The sequence below is a fragment of the Vidua macroura genome, chromosome 3 (assembly GCF_024509145.1).
Source record: "Vidua macroura isolate BioBank_ID:100142 chromosome 3, ASM2450914v1, whole genome shotgun sequence".
Classification (NCBI taxonomy): domain Eukaryota; kingdom Metazoa; phylum Chordata; class Aves; order Passeriformes; family Viduidae; genus Vidua; species Vidua macroura.
This window is the reverse complement of record NC_071573.1, coordinates 51,947,933-51,965,425: the sequence shown is the minus strand read 5'-3', so window position 1 is coordinate 51,965,425 and position 17,493 is coordinate 51,947,933. Positions and strand designations below refer to the sequence as shown.

Below are 17,493 nucleotides of genomic sequence, written 5' to 3'. Positions count from 1 at the left end.
GTTTAATATTGATAATGCAGTCAAATGTTAATATTATATGCCACTTTTAAATAGCATTTGTCCATACAAGTGTTGCTTATTTCAATTAAATGAAAATGTGGAGTGTTTATTAACTCATTCAAAACCCATTAAATGGATAAAATCCAATTTACATTTTACATGTGTTGCAATAAGCTCATTCCTCAGTTCTGTCTTCTTAGTGCAGATTGAAGCTAACGTAGTGTAAAAATCTACAGAAGTGAGATGTCAGGAGGTGAACTTTGTCACCTTGGTACATTTTGGTTGCCATTTTTCTCATCATCCTATAGTGTATCTCCCTGACAGGAGATATTTCCATATCCACAGTTCTTTCTCAGTTTTCAAGGTTGTCTTTTGAAAAGGAAATGTTTCTTCTAATTTCAGGCTCATCTACTTCTAGTGATCCCATATGGTCTGGCCATTCACCACCACCCCATCAAGAAAATTGGGTCAGTTTTGCAGATACCCCACCAACCAGTGCTCTTTTAGCCATGCATCCTGCTTCTGTCCAGGTGTGACACTTTATTGGTATTTGATTTGCCTCATTCAGATTGATGTTGCAATCCTTGGGTTTTTTTTCCTTCATAATTTTCATTGCAGCTGTTTACTGTGTATCTGTGCTGTAGTCAATTCAGTGCTATTTGCCCAGCAGATACTTGTTCCGTTGAGTTGACTTAATTTGGAATCATTAAATGAAAGATACTAATTTTAAAAATGTCAATAATTATGACTTTTAAACATTTGTATTTAGCTTTTTGTGCATATGTGCCATATTTTATTTTTTTTTGCTTACATACCTGCGGTCATTCCATATTGTATCAATGTGCAAAAATACCCTGCCGTTATCCTGGAGATGCCATCTGACGATGGTTTCCTGCACTTTTTTAACTACTGTCAGTTTTAACTATGCTTTATATTTTGAAGGCAAGAAGTTGAGAATTTGTAGAAGCATTTTAGGTAGATAATACTGAGGAAAATATTTCATTTCAGGACCAGACAACAGTACGAACTGTAGCATCAGCTACAACAGCAAATGAAATTCGTAGGCAATCAAGTAGTTATGATGACCCCTGGAAAATAACTGATGAACAAAGGCAGTATTATGTTAATCAGTTTAAAACCATTCAACCTGATCTAAATGGATTTATACCAGGTAAGTTATTCTTTACAAAATATAATTGTGGGTGCATCAGTTCTGTTACAAAGACTTTAGGCTTGCATACTACTTTGAAGGAAGTTCTGCATTTTGCTGATAATATTCTACTATAGTTCAGTGTAATTCAAGAAAGACTAGAAACTAATTTGCCTTTTTCCCTCATTTAACCCTAGTAATTAGTGCCATTTTTCCCAGAACCTTTGCTAAATAACTCATCACCTTTACAGTAGGTCTGAGTCTTCTAATGATTTCACTTACCTTAAATACTAAAAATGATTGTTGTGATTTTTTAGGATCTGCAGCTAAAGAATTTTTCACTAAGTCAAAACTACCTATTCTTGAACTTTCTCATATTTGGTAAGTGTGATTGTTTTAAATAATTATTAATGTTAAATGTTTAGAAAGATGACAGCTACCTGGTAGACATCTAATAGTTACTTCTAGAAACTGTTAAGTAAAATTTCACTACTACACTAGTATGTTCAGTCCTGCTCATATTTATGCCAGTATTATTTAGTGGGTTTTAATGGGCCTGAGCTGGTACTGTTTACAAGGCACTTAGAGGAAATTTCAAACTCTTCAGAGTTAGAAGCAATTTATTTGAGGTTTTTATTGTTAAAAATGCATTCAAATTTAAATAATTATTTCCTTATCTATATTTATTTATTCATTTATGTCTAAGTAAATTTAAATGAAACACAGATTCACATTTTTAAATACAATTTGTGGTGCATGATGACAAATTCAGCTCTGAGTTTGTGCAACTCTTCTGTTTCATTGTATTCTGGAATTTGTAATGCATCATTGCATGCTGTCATTAAATGGCTTACCTTGGCAGGTGCTATCCTTCTTTCAGTGTAATGATTTCTATTTCAGGTATTTTCCCATTTTAAATAAATCATGTTGCCTCAGCACATGTAATTTCAGTAATATACTTTGCCAAAATTCTGAGACCTATAAAATTGTGCAGTACTGTCTTAAATGGGTTAAAAACCAGGAGAGATAAAAGTGATTTTAAATTATCTGTAAGCTATTATTTATGAAGGCTCATCATCTTGAGGAGCAAAGCATGTAGCGCTAATATGAAGTGTTTAGTAGCATAAAGTGAGCAATAGACTTTGCTCATCCAAGTAGCAAAATGGAAGCCTGTCTTTTTTGGAAATAAAATAACTTTTAGAAATTTTATTTACACTAAGTTTTCCTTCTTAGGGAACTGTCAGATTTTGATAAAGATGGTGCCCTGACATTGGATGAGTTCTGTGCTGCATTTCATCTGGTAGTTGCTAGGAAGAATGGGTATGATTTGCCAGAAAAGTTACCTGAAAGTTTAATGCCCAAACTGATTGATTTGGAAGACTCAACGGGTAAGATACAGGTTCAACACAAATGTCAGTATTTTAAAATTATGGTCTAATTGTTACAGCAGGTACTTGTTTGTATGAACAGAAAGCACTTGTCAATGTGAACTAAAGCATTGTAAAATTTTTAGAAGTCTTATTGCTCAAAGCTAATTTGAGCATGTGCATATTTCTGTAGAGGGCAGTTATTTAGGAGGAGTACACATATACTATTACATTTGGGAATATTGACTGTGTCCTTTAAAGGTTAAAGAAAACAAAATTGTCACAGTATGGATTTTATTCATGACCAGCTATTGTATTTCAAGTTCCCAAGCCAGCTATACTTTAGACTCACTTTCAAATGAGTATGCTTTCTGTTCACCCTCATTTGTGAAAATATGGTATGAGTTTCTGAGTATCAAAGGTACTTAAAAAATATTCCCAGATTCAATGCTAAGGGCAGGATAGTACTGATCTGTGGTACTGATCCTGCAATTTAAAAATGCAGGATCAGTACCACATACCCTTTTTTTTGAAATTCACCTCCTGACTTGAAAGCAGATTTATCTTTCATTGTGTTGGCACCTAGTTGTTCTGTGTATTGCCTTTTATCTTTTGGTACTCCCAGAAAAACTATTGAATGTATGAGTTATGCTTGTTAATATGTGCCAAAAACTTAGTCCCGTAACTGAAACACAAACTTCTTTTCCATGTTAAAGTGATGTTTAAAAACAGGATGTCTGTGGCCATATTGTTTTTTCTATTTTAAAATAGATAAAGGAAACTTACTATTTTAAAGCTGGTTTAGATTACTTTTTAACAAGCAGTCTTTGCTTGAAAAGTCAGGTTATATTCTGAGTGCACAGGTACTATGATTTGCTAGAATTTTATTTATTTTCACTAAATACTTCAAGGGGACTCTTTTCATACTGTGTTTGTAGGCTGAGACTTTAATCTCAAAATTATGGATGAATTCTTAAACTAGATACTGTGTTTCTTATCTCTGCTTTAATAATGAACCTATTTTATGTGGGAGTAGGTTGGCTCTTCAAAGAGCTGCTGCTGAGGTGTTTTCAGTATGAGTAAGCATTTTGCTATGATAAAGACATTTGTGAGAAATAGCTGCACTTAATTGGGCTAAAACCTAGCAGATGTCTAAAACCATTCCATTCTCTCCATTTTTGTGTTAAAGTGGCGATCAAGCAAAAATCTTTGTAGGATGTGAAATAACATTTATTTGTATAAACCATTTTTACTAAAAAAAAAAAAAAATCCCCAAAAACTCCACACCCAACAGCTATATTTGTCTTGATCTTCTCTTGTTGTTATTGGTATTAGATTTCAGCTAAAGTTGTCTGGAAACTTTATACATCAGACACTAAAGCAGAAAGTATTATGTGTATGTTCATTGTTCTCATTTTACAGGTAACTTTGTTAATATAAAACTTCTGATTATTTTCATGAGGTACGAAGTGGCCTTTAAATTTGAGGGAAAGCTGCTTTTAAAAATTAAAGGGAAGTTACCCTGTTCTAGTGAATGTTATAAGGTTACCTTGCTATATAAGCCATGCTTAAATATAGGAAAATCTGATACTTTATTCTGCGGTTATTAAGAGCTACAATGAAAAATTGAAGTTCTCACAAACTTATGGGTTTTTATCCAATTAGCTTTATTTTACTTATATATTTATTTGGTCAGCAGCATTGGAAATAGCTGATCTTATGTAGCACATAACATGATTTATTGCCAAAACTTCTATGTTGGATAAAATACTTATGAAGTTACTGATGTAGCTATAGTTTTATGTTTAGTTACAACAGCATACATTTACTAATTTAAAAGTTAGTGATAGGTTTGTCTACTGGACATGATGAATTACAGGAATTCATCTTAAGAGCTGTAAATCAGCCTAGAAAGATGAACCAGTTAAATTTTGGTAATAATTTTTCATTTCAGTTCTCGTAAAAGTTGTGTTTTGTTAAAGCTTTCTTCCAAAATCGTCTTAGAAATAGAAACTAAAGTATGACACCAGAGTGTCTTTTTGAGTGCGCTTTTTGCATGGGATAAAACTCTCTCAAAGAAAGAAATGGTTGATCTTCTGTTGACATGCCTCAGTATGAATAATGTACAGTCAAACTGTTGAAGAAGATGAATTGCTTGAATGTCTTTTAAACCAATGTGCAAGATGGCAAACTTTATTTCAAAAGCATTAACAATACCATTATTAATCCTGTTCTTTTGTTAGAAAGTTTCCCATTAATCTTCTGCACTTCTCCTCTGCACTTGAAAAGTGCTGCTTTTTTCCATTTTGACTTCTGAACTAGTGGCCAGCAGAAGGAGGAGTAGCAGAGGGCTCTTGCACCCTCTGTCTGTGTTCAGATTGGAAAGCCTCTCCTTCATCAGCCCCTGTGAATCCAGTATGCACCAGCTGCAGGTGTTCCAAACCTGTTTGAGATATCATCTTGCTTTACATCTGGTTTCATAACTAGAGATATGTATTTCTCTCACATGGCACAGGCTTATTGTATAATTAAGAATTTGTATAGTTGGTCATTTTTTTAGTACTGCAGTACATCTCTACAGAATTGTAATTCCTTCAAACTCAATTTTATCTCAGTAAAAGCTACCAACCTTTACAAAAGCTGAAAAGCAAGTTGTACTTTTCTGTGAATTTTTGTTTGAGTTGGTGCCACAATTAATTTCTTTGTAAGAAAAAGAATCTGCCATGCCTTATGTCTTACACAATTACTTTAACCCTTAAAATTTTCCATAGAATGTCATAAGCATGTTTCATGTAGGTATTTGCAGAATTCTACATTTGCTAGAATTACAAATTCTGCAAATGTAGCAAATTGTTGCTATGTAGTCTATCCATAATAATTTTCAGCCTTATCTTTTGACTTTGTGTTTAACACCGGAAGTTAGTTCAATTATCTAGAGTACCATCAGTGAAACAAGAATTTTGAGGTTTTTAACTTAATAGAAATTTTTTATTCTTATTACACTTCAGAGCAATTAACATGCAATGTGTATTTCCAAAATCTTGCCACTGGCATATTTTGGACTTAGTATATTTTTTTGTTTACAATGACCACCGCATGTCAGCTTGACTACTTGTGATATTGACACCTCAATGTAACCTATTTTTATTGCTTTCCCTAGAGGAAAACATTTCAAGATGCTAGGTGCTGGGCATAATTTTGGAAACATTATGGAAAGAGCCTCATGTCTGGCTATTTAAAGGAAGTTTACATGACCTTTGAAGCTCTGATGAGTTACTGGTTTCTGTGTGTGGTTTTTCATGGTAGTAGCACTTCAGTTGCCCCTGAGCTCAAGGTAGTACAATTAATTTCTTTTTAATCTTCAGTGGTTTGGCTGTGCCTTTTGCTGTCCCTGGCAGCTCTCTGGAGAAAATAATGGGTTGTTACTTTTCAGAGGTACAGGTGGTCACCACTGACTGTTCAAGTGTTTTCAGTTCAGTTTGACATTGGATTTATTAGCTTCTTCTGAATGAAAATTAGCAGGTGGAATATTGACTCGCCTTAGCAGAAGAGAAGGCTGCAGAGGTCAGGTCTTTAGGAACCTGAAACCAGTCCATTTTATAAATTTCGAAGAAGTTTTGGTACAGCATATTCTTGTGGCAGTCATCTTCAATCACATACCCATGAAGCAGTCTTTTTTAATGGTAATTTAATTATACCTATTTTTCTTTTTTGTTTAGTATTTTGTCTTGTTCGGACTTTTAATTCTGTGTGACTGCTGGCATCATGTTAATATGTCTTGCTACTTATCAGTCACTTTTTCAACTGTTCTTGTTGCTTATATACTGCACAGTTGTAATCTGAACTTTCATGTTTTTGGAGGGTCTTAATTCCTGGCTGTAGCTTGCATTGTGATATCTAGAATAGGAGACATTGTAAGCAGGAGTTTACTCTGTTAGACAGAATGTTTGATCTGCTGTTCAGATTTACTTCAAAAGAAAACTGAACAGTGCCAAAGGACAGTTGCAATGTGACAGCTTCTAGATGTAGACAATTTGCAAAATGTGAATGGAAACACCACTGTTTTAGTAAGGAGACTTGAAACTAATATTATTTGGGGACTAATCTAAGGGGGAATGGTTTCCTTAATCTGTTGTCGTATTTTTTTGTGTTTGCACAGAGATACTGGTTTTGCTCTGACCTTTCGTACAAGGAAATATTTTATTCTGTAAGATGAAATGCTCGGTGTGGGATATTATGTATTAAACGCTAGTGCGAAGTTATTTTCTTATACTCTAAGAAAAACTATTTAATTCTATATGTAATCAAAATCTGAAAAAGCTACTTAAAGGCTGAGGACTGGGAGGACAGGATGGTACAGAGTAATCTTCAAAGTCTAATTTTCAGAAACATCCTTAAAATAAGAGTAGTAGCTGATAAACAGTGTATTTAACTTAATGAGAATTCTTGGGTTTTTTGGTTTTGTCTGCTGCTAAGTATTTACTTGAAAAAGATGAAAAGAAAGGGTACTTTGCACTTTCCATGAGATGTGAGCAACTCTTCTAAAAATAAACTGAATGCAATTTATGATTTTTGTTCATAGTGATTCCTGTCGTTTCAGAAGTTGGAGAACAGACTGGCGAGGTAGGTTACTCTGGCTCTCCAGCAGAAGCACCTCCAAGCAAGTCTCCATCAATGCCATCCCTAAACCAGACCTGGCCAGAATTGAATCAGAGCAGTGAGGTCAGCACTTTTGTCTAAGAGTTATTTCACTGCCAATCAATAAGTAAATTGTGTATGTGTCCATAATCTGTCATAAGTGAATTGCTGATCATAAATCATGAAACAGTTAGCAGGACAATAGACACAAGAAGGTTCTCTGTTAAAATGCCAAAAAAAAAAAAAAAAAAGCTTTCATTCTGGTTTTTGCTATCTCAATGTGAGATACTATTTAAGATGTTATTAATGGCAATTAAGCTTATTAATCACAAAATTTATCTCATAGTGTGTTTTGGAATTAATTAATTCCTAATTTTTTTCATTTAGGGCATGTATTTGATTGGAGTTTTTTGTTGTCTCTGAAGTGGTAACAAAAAACCTCTTTTTTTAGCAGACACTTTTGCTAAACTACAGAATAAGTTTCTGACAGATCTGGACATTGAAACTTATTTCTGAAGGTGATTTTAGCCTGAAATATCACCAGTAACATAGAGAAGTCATGACCCTGTTTCAGAAGCAGACACTCGGAGTAGAATCTGAAGCAAGCCACTGGCTAAATTTTTTTAAGTCTTAAATTTTTACTGTTACATACTTCTGCTTCATCATACTTAAGCATATATGTTTGCTATATAAGTAGTCCTCTGCAGTAGAACTGTATTTTGTCAGAATTTGAAAGTGAAGTTAGGAAGCAGTATTTTTTATATTATTTTTTCACTACAAATGTCCTCTGCTTAAAAGGCCTGTAAGGGATTGATTCCTAGATTTTTCTTGTTGCTCTGTTTTAACATTTTTGCCTCTGACTTAGAAAAAAGCAATGTTTGAAGAGCTACTTCGGATCAACTAATGAGTTTAACTGCAGCCATATACAAAGATGATGTTGGCTCACTTTTCATTATCAGAGGGGAAAAATAATGAAATTATTTTGCAAAACTATTTTTTATTATCTGGAACTCAATAACAATTGAAAACTTGTTTTAACCTCTAAGATTGTTCTGTCAGTAGCTGAGTATTGCCTTCTATTAAAAGAGCTTTTTGTGGTTCTTTTTCTTCGTCAGACTTTGAGTGAATAGGAAATTGATAGTAAAAGATTTAGACAAACCGATGGAAAATTAGCATGAAGCAGAAAATAAGCACATTTTTAGGATTAAAGTTAGGAGCAGAGGAAACTTCATTCATTTCTCAGCAGGAAAGGACTTTATAAAGTCTGCTGTTCCTTGTAAGGGCAAATGGTAGCCTCATAGTCACATCCTTACCAAATTAAAAAATGTCAGACATTATTTAGTGATTCTTAGTTGTTCTATTTGACAGAGCGACTCAGACTGCTGGTAGGAAGCTGTTTTAAGAGGGAGGTGGAGCAGATATTCATTCAGTTGTTGCTAAAAAGCTATAAATGTATGCATCTGTACTAAAATTTGCCAAGACACATTCCCTTGTGTTTTCAATAAAGATTTAATAAGCTAATCATTTGGTACCTGCATCATAACTGAACAGATTCCATGCAACTCAAACCAATTGAATAGGGTAATTCCAGTAGTGGAACAAAGTGAATTACAATTTTGTCAGCTAGAATCTTGACTTACGAAACTGACTATCCATTCACATAAGATAAGGTGGCATTTTCTTTTTGAAAGTCTACTATAGCTTAAGATGTTTGAAAAGTTCTCACAGTAGCTGTACTACTGGATACTAACTGTACTAAAATAAGAGTTGAACTAAATGTTTAGTTTTTTGTTCTAACACAAAGGAATTTCTGATTTTTCAGATATGTTGCTGTGCATGTTTCTTTCTTCTCAGCATTTTCTTTTCAGCATGAGTCAGGTCAAAGTCCTCAAGATTTTAATTCCACGAAAAAATTTCTGGTATTGCTGCAGGCACCAGTCTAATTGTTTCCTCTTTCACCCTCTTATAAGTGTCATCAACAAATGAATCGCTTGTAAAAGGTCTGCATCTTTGTATTATCTGTCATTCCAGGCAGTCTCATCCTGTTAGTCTCAAAGCTGTTGGTTACTCCGTTCTTTCTAGCTCATAGTTGGTTTATAGAATGCTGTTGCCAGACTCAGTTACTGGAGGCTCTGAAGTATAGACCAAGGCATGAGTTTAAAACTTCAGAATAAAGAGCAACATGAAAATTCACCTAACTTTGGATATACTACATGCTTCAGATTCTCATCTCTTCACTCATCACTTCTCTCTCACTTCAGATGTCTTTTCCATCCAAGTCTCAAGGCTGAGCACTTAGTTTTTGAAGCTTAAAATAATATAAAGCCTACTACAAGTTTTCTGTTGAAAACTGTCCAGTGTCATGCAGCTGTCATACTAGCTTTAAGATATGGAGATTTGCTTTTAAGTTCACAACTGTTACACCTTGTATCAAATGTCTTGGTGTTCTATTCATAATGCTTCAGGTTGCTGTGAGTTTTAGTTTCTAATAATTAACCTTTTGAAAGTAATATAAAAAATTTAAAAAAAATTTGCAGTTCTACAAGACAAATACTTCAGCTTTAGCTAGCATGAGTGTTACCCCATCAATGCTTTTAGATGTTGCAGAGTTTGAGATGCAGTCCAGTAGAGTCTTAATATATTTAGCTTTCTGTTAACTGGGGAATTAGCAGTAACTGGCTTCTGGTAGTATTTCAGGATGGAGCACAACAGTATATTTCCTAGAGCAGGTGTTGGTGTTCATCTGTCTGTGTCTAGCTAGGGAGCCCAAGGACAAGTAATAAAAGTACCTGTAGTTTGGCTTCAGAGCAGGGTGGTAAGAGAGATTAAACATCCATCTGTAACAAATAATATCTTACCATTTATCTTAACTGTAACATAAGTGCTGTGTGCCCTATGGAATTTTTGAAAAAATTAACAATATTTCTGTAATCAAATGGTCTGTTTGCTAGTCTCACTAGTAACTGGGAAGCCACTGGCCAAATCAAGTTTAAAAGGGTAGTGGTACACCTAAGATAAATATTAATATGTTTAATGAAAATGAGCAGCTGTGCAAATGCAAGAGGCCAAATCGGGAGAAAGGCTGGCAGAACTTGGAATTAAATTTCTGACTTAGTAAAAACTGGCTCACTAACAGGTTTGTAGAGCTCCAGACTACTTGCAATGCTGCCTCTTCATGAAGGGGTGGAGTGACACAGAGATGAACTGTTTAATAGAGGGAGTGTTAAACAGGGACAGAGCAGTTTGGAATCCTTACTAAAAAGGTTTTGTTAGGTTCTGTCCATGAAGAGGGTAGTTTTGTGTTAAAAACAAAAACAAACAAACAAAACACTCAAACCAACAGAAAACCACAACAAAAATAATAAAAAAGAAGAAATACCCACCCCCATACTAATAGAATTCCATGATGTTTGCCCTCATTTAAAGTTTGAAACGAGGAAAGCTCTTTCTCTACAAGTTATACCACACATGACAGCAATTACAAATTTAGTTAATATTTTTCTGAATTTCATTTCATCTGATTGTAAGCAGTTATTTAGGAATTTCCTTAAGAAGTTATTTCTGAAATAACTGTTTTAGACTTGGTTTACATACAGGCTGTTCACTGAATATAGTTTGGTTTAGAGGAGAACACGAGATTAGGTTGGCTATCACCATATAGCTTGTCTTGAGTCTTCTGGGATCATTTAGATTGATTTACCTATAGAGATGGGACAAGAATATGACACAGAGAATATTCTGAGTTGGAAAGGACCCACAAGGGTCATAGAGTCCAACACCCAAGTTGTTTCCACAACTATAACAAACATAATTTTTATTGAATTTTCTGAGCAGTAAAAAATTTTTGATTTTAATTTTTGAAACTTGTATTTGTAGTGTTTGGAACTTGTTTAATATTTACTTGTTATTTTACCAAAATATAACAGGTTTAGCATTCTTGTTGTGATTTTTTTTTTTTTTTCTGGTTTCCAGATCACAGACTAATTTTATGTACTTCAATGCTTTGTTGATCCAGTTGTGGCTATAACTTGACTCAGTTTGCATGAGGATTCTTGACAGCCATGTATTGATACAGCATGCCCATATCTTATAAAATTGTTCAGAGATTGACTTATTTGCTTTTAGCAATCAACAGTATATTTGGATTTAATTCTTTGCCTTGTCAGTGATTTAGACTTGTGGAAATGCTCTTTTACGGCGTAGAATCACTTCTCAGGGGTTGCACTGGCAAGCTAAAGTGGTGTGATTGGAGTACTCTGCTCAGTGTTCATTTGTCTGGGATTTTTTAAGAAAATTAGCATTTACTAAATAGGCTTGAAACTTGGCAGCTACAAAGCTGAGGAACCTTGCTGTGGATTTTATGACTACAAATGCACACAACGTGTCTCTGACTTTTATCTCTAAATTATATGAATGGCTTAACCAGTTCTTTTAGTTGTATGATGTTCATTGGCAAGCATGAACTCTGAAGGTACTTCTGGGCTGCCTTTGCACCTGTATCTTCATTATAAAATGTGAATATAAAGATTATATTGACAGATAACAAACTTGGTTCCACAACAATCTCAGAAATAGAAATACCTAATATATATATTAGTGCGCTTCCTGAGTGAAGTACTCTCCTGTACAAATATGGTTCTTTCCAGTGCAACCGCTGAACTACTATGCTAAATCTCCTCAGTGATCTTTTACTCTCATCTTCCTCATCATGCTGACTTCTCTCCTCTGTCTGTTCAGCAGTGGGAGACATTTAGCGAACGCTCTTCAAGCTCACAAACTCTGACCCAATTTGATTCTAACATTGCACCAGCTGATCCTGTAAGTCAATCACTTAGCTTGCTTGTTTGAAATTAATTTTATTAACACTGAATTTCCATTCATTGTATTTACCTGTTATGCATGATTCCATGGACTGCTTTTTGGGGAATGGTGGCAAATAGCTTGTTTGCTTATTTTCAGAATATAGATTTTCTAGTACTGCTCATGTTTAATCTCTGATTGCAAAGAATGCTTTTTCCTGTTGATTTTGACCTAATACAACACTTCTGTCAAAATCTGTCATACACAAAGAATTTAAACAATGTTTTTTTTGAAAAAATGTGCAAGTTGATGCAAGGGCCACTCCCTATGATAAACAAGTTCTATTGTAGCTTTTATCTTCGGTGTTGTTTTGGGTTTTTTTGAGTTGCAGAGCCTGATTTGCACAAAAACAGTGCCAACTTCTGTGAAAGAAAAGCTACTGGGCTTTAATGGGTGTGATATTTCATATTCCAAATGTTTTTACCAAGTTACTTATTAATAAGGCTTTTAGTATCTCTCCAGCTAAACCTGTGGTGTTCTAAGGCTTTGCTCAGTGAGGAGTGCTCTGAAGGATTATGTAGTTAAATATCTTGCCAAGTTTGGGAGTCAGAAATACAGTACAGTGTTTCGAGTTCTACTGGTTTTAAGCTTTACAGCATGTGACATTAAAGCAGTTCTGAAATGCATTAGAAATGCAGTATTTAGCTGCTGCTTTCATCCTGCCTTTTTTACAGACTTAATTAACACCAAGTGTCCATTTTAATTTAATTAATTACAGTGTTGGTGTCCATTTGATTGTGTAACAAAATATAATAGGTGCACATAATACACATTTAACTGTTTTTAGTATTAAACCTGTCACTTCTGAAAAGATAGAATACATAAATATACATAGATGTTTAATACATCAGTCAGTGCTGCAGTCTCAAAGTTAACACTGATGTTCATGTAGAAATAGCAATTCTAGATGCTGAAGGCTAGAATTCAAACTGCACTATTCCCCATGCTCAGAACTAACCTTTAATAAACATTCTAAACAAGTGAAAATATCCTACTTAAAACAAAAACCAACCCTCTTTCATCTGAGATGGTTTTTGTTTTAAATGTACTGTATTTCTGTGTTTTAATGAGGTAAACATGATGTAAATTAGTTCGTAGTTGTTACTTGCTGTGTATAATTGCTTGATAGTATGGAGCTATCACTGTCTTGTTTCTGCAATAAGACAGTAATTTATTTTCACACATAATTAGCAGATGACAGAAACCTGAGGTTTGAATTTTTTCATATGTTGATAATCTAAAAAGTAGAGCAGTGATGGTATGTGAAAAGCTCTTCTATAGAGTACATGTTTGTATGTATATAGAGAAATTCACTGGGAATGCAAATTTTTTTTATGGCTCATAACATCCTTGAGTTCTTTTCTTGAAATGCTTATATAGTTTAGAAAAGACTGGTGAGCATCTTTGATACTTGCTAGGGTAACAGACTTTGGGGTTATAGTCTTCATTTTCAATATTAAAATAAGAACAAATGATGACAAAATTTCAGTTAGCTGATGGCAGACTTCATTTTAGCAGTTTCAGTAGTGATGCATAGGAATGATTTATGGAGCAACTGGTTCCCCAGAGGAGAGTAAACCAGCTTTCTTGAGCAGTTGTTAATAACTGTCTAAAGAGTAAATTCACAGACCAAGTCTTTTTTAGTTGGAAAATAGCTGCTTTGGAGGTAAAACATAAATGAAAAGAGCAAAACAGTACCTCTATCCCTTAGTATGGGAGCACAGTATGCCTTTTGTAAGTCAAAGTTAGTAACATATTGTTTTATGTAAAATTAGGTTAATGATGTAAATTAATGCATTATATAAAATCCATTTAACTATTTGAGGCATGACTTCTGTACAGCTGCACATTAGAATACAGCAGAGGTCTGAAGCAGCCACAGTAAAAGTGATCTTTGTATGATAATCTCAGTACAGACGGAAGAAAAAGCAGTATATTTTCAAGTGATAGCTGTTCCTAAAAGCTTCCTGCAACAAAAATGTTCAAGCTATGACTAGAAAGTGGTTTTGCTTGCAACAAGGGTAGTGAAAATTATTGAAATAGTTTCAGAAAATACCAATGTAGATTGGTACCAATTGTAGATAACACCTAGTGAAATTGATCTACTTGAGTAGTCTGAACAGATGAAATTTCTGATACAAAGGTAGTTTTGAAACTTCTTGATATTTCTATGGTAGAATATAACATAATCTGGGGGTGTTCTTGTGCTGTCATTGGCCCACCCACTCATATAGTCTGAATATGGATGACATTAAAAAACCTCAGACAGCCTTGGCCCTATATTTAGGCTGCTTCTGAGTTTTGAGATTATTTTTTTAAGCTGTTTGCAGTCAGTGTTCAAACTAAATGGAAAGGATTGTCTATAAAGTACTTCAAACGGAGCCCCTTGTCTGAATGACTAATGACTAAGTGTAAGGCCAGTGCCTGACTAGAAGTATATTCCATAGGGCTTATTATACTGAAGTTTAGAATATTTTTGTTATTCTAAAGACTCCAGAATATACCTGAAATTACTACAAAGTACCTATTTCATTGAGCAAATTATTGTAATTTTTTTTTTTTAAGAAGTGCTCAAAGTACCAGATACCTGATATGCTAGAAGTGGTGGAAAGCTGGTAAAATTCAGGTCCTACTTGCAGTTATCTATAGAAACATAGTCTAGTGCTAAGTTTAAGTAGCTAAATTAACATTACAGAGATTAAGCTCAGAGAGCTTTGGTTTTCTGGGTATATTCAGTTCCCTGGAACTCTGTAAATAAACTAAATATATGGAATTTTGTTTAGAATTGACATTGCACATGGTGTCAAAGACTCTTTTAAGAGTGATTTAAACTAATTTAACATAACTGTGATCTCTTCCACAGGATACTGCAATTGTGCATCCAGTTCCTATAAGAATGACTCCAAGCAAAATCCACATGCAGGAAATGGAGCTTAAAAGAACTGGAAGTGGTAGGACATTTTCTCTTGCTAATTTGGGGAGTTTCATACAGTTAGAGTTGGCCTTACTTCCTTGAATATACTTAACTTTTCTCCTTCACTCCCTTCACAAGGATGAATAAATCTGGAGTTGTAACGAGCATCATTACTGAGTTAAGAATTGCTGTTCAGATAACTGCAGTGCTTGAATTGGCCATTTGCTACAGTGAGAATTTTACCATCTCTAGCAGAATGTTTCTTGGAGAGTAGTTCAGAATCATTATAAAGATTGGATTTGGACCTGCAGGTGAATGTCTGGGTTTCCTTGTTAAATACTGAAGGAAACTGGAGATGGAGATCATAACCTGCGTTCATAAAGCTTGTTCTTCTGTGGTCAGAAATACTGCGTTTATTATTTTGAAACTTGAAAGCATTTGGGAATATTGGCAGGCCCTTTTTTATTCTGGTCAATAATAAGCAAGGTGGTTTGATAAATTTTCTTAAAGGAAGGGGGCGGGGGTGTCTTAGTTTTCAGTTGTGTTACAGTATTTCCTGAAGTCATGGAACTTACACAAGAGTCTTCAGCATAGGAGAATAAATAGTATTGACAACGCACTTCTTTTAAAATTTCTTTGGCCTTGTAAATAGCTGAAAATACACAGCTCTTAATGCTGAGAAATTGTTGGTTTACATTGTAATAGTGTTATTTCTGAGTTAAAATACACTAATTTTAGTCTTGAGCGCAGCACTTCAGATAAGGGCAGAAAACCAGTGTAAAGCTTTGGCACCAGAAATAAAGGCTAATTTGAATAATCTAGATTTATTTTCCATCTAGATCATGCTAACCCTACTAGTCCACTACTTGTGAAACCATCAGATCTCCCAGAAGAAAATAAAATGAGTTCATCTGTAAAATTTACGGCTGGAAATACAGTTAGTAAGTATCAAAGTGCTTTCCGGTCTCATTTCTTACAATACACAAAATGTAGATCTGCTGTATCCCTCAGTGAATGAAAGCTGGCTGGATAGTAGCAGCTCTAAGATGAGATTAACTTATCGTAAGAACAGAAACATTTCTGATATAAAGTATGTATTAGAAGTAGTAATTAAGAAAGTTCTATTGATGTCACTGGAGTTGTTTTCCTACCCTATGTGCTCAAGAAAGTTCATTTTTGTCAGCTCTTTTCCATCTTCGTGTTTTCTGTTTTAATCCTAGAATGAAAAATTCAGTGTACATAAAGTGGAATTCACTAAGTAGCATTTGATTGTTTTTCCTCAGAACCATGTAACATGTTTTCTAAAGAGTGAAAATGTGTTGACCACAATTTCCATGCAATTTTCATCTAGTTTAGCTACGAAGCAAATGCTACAGCCTTCTACATTCCATTTTTAGTACAGCTTTTCAACCGTTTGTTTCCTTCTAATAGCCTTTTCAATTTCCAGTATCTTCTGTGTCCAAAGCATGTTGTGTTATGTTGATTAGTCCACTTGTCTAATATTGAGAAAGGTCCAAGATTATATGTTGCCTGAATGAATCTCTGGAGTCTTTTTTTTTTGTTGTTGTTTTCTTCAAGTTGGGAACTTTCCTTCAGTAAAAATAAAGTCTCAAGAAGTCATTATTTTAAATCCTTTGCATTATTAAGACCAGAATTATTTTGATTGGTTTGTAATACAGGAGGAATTCAGAAAGTACTGTCTTGCAATATGTTTTGCTACTCTGTTTCAGTAGCAGTCTTCGTTCTGACCAGTGTCCTGACCATGTCTGAGTTTTACTTTTTCAGCAGAGTTCTGTTTCTACTAAAAAGTTTTCTGATGCAAAAGAATGAGCAAACATCATCTCTTAATGTTGACCGAGTGCTGTATGCAGGAGCTAAGTTCAAGAGCCTTTTGGTGCTCTCTTTTCCTTATCCAAGTGTAGCCTAATACTTTGATAAAGTGTTTTTCCCTGAGAGGAAGAACATAGTGAAATTAAACAAACCACATTGCAGTGTAAGATATAAGCACTTTGTAGTACCTGCAGTGTTAAGGAGAAAAGGTATATAAAATGTAACAGTTAAGAATGTGCCTTGCTTATCAGGAAAGTCATCTCTGCAGGATTCTCATTTCTGAGGCCTGTTGATGTGTCTTACCACTTTTGAAAACTTCAGTGTCCTAGGAGGTTAAAATAATCCTTTGAGAGTGGATAATTCTAAAAAATCTTGATGTTATTGAGTGGAATTTTTCTCTTCACTGGTAACAAATCAACTGAGTCCCTTTGCTCCAGTGACTTCTGCCTTGAACTTTGATTTACATGGTGCTCTAGAATAATTCCTTGTGATTAAATTATCTTGAGGTCAATTTTTCTCTCTGCCTTTATTCCATATAAATCTTTTGATTTTTGTGAGGCTCCTCATTTCTGGGGAAAAAACCCTCAAGCTTTGCAGAGCTTCTAAGGGTAAGGGTGTCCTTGAGAATCTATCTTTCATTTCTGTAGGTTTCCTTAATCAAAAGCTGAAAGTTTTAAAAAAGATTCAGTCCAAAACAAGGTTGACCACCAGACTTGGAGATACAGAAATTACAG

The 17,493-nt window shown here is 34.5% G+C and overlaps 1 protein-coding gene across 9 annotated transcripts in view; it reads left to right on the top strand.

Annotated features, from left to right (window-relative positions):
* The window catches only part of REPS1 (RALBP1 associated Eps domain containing 1), a 62,058-nt gene that overhangs the window by 34,308 nt on the left and 10,257 nt on the right, over positions 1-17,493 (top strand). For 3 of the 9 annotated variants that reach the window (XM_053974707.1, XM_053974700.1, XM_053974699.1), the window contains exons 5-12: positions 403-530; positions 1,009-1,171; positions 1,468-1,531; positions 2,384-2,538; positions 7,100-7,239; positions 11,893-11,973; positions 14,879-14,966; positions 15,769-15,870. In XM_053974707.1, coding sequence (XP_053830682.1) covers positions 403-530; positions 1,009-1,171; positions 1,468-1,531; positions 2,384-2,538; positions 7,100-7,239; positions 11,893-11,973; positions 14,879-14,966; positions 15,769-15,870 — 921 coding nt within the window. The remainder of the gene's footprint in view (positions 1-402; positions 531-1,008; positions 1,172-1,467; positions 1,532-2,383; positions 2,539-7,099; positions 7,240-11,892; positions 11,974-14,878; positions 14,967-15,768; positions 15,871-17,493) is intronic. The other 6 variants (XM_053974703.1, XM_053974702.1, XM_053974704.1 and 3 more) reach the window with 5 other exon arrangements.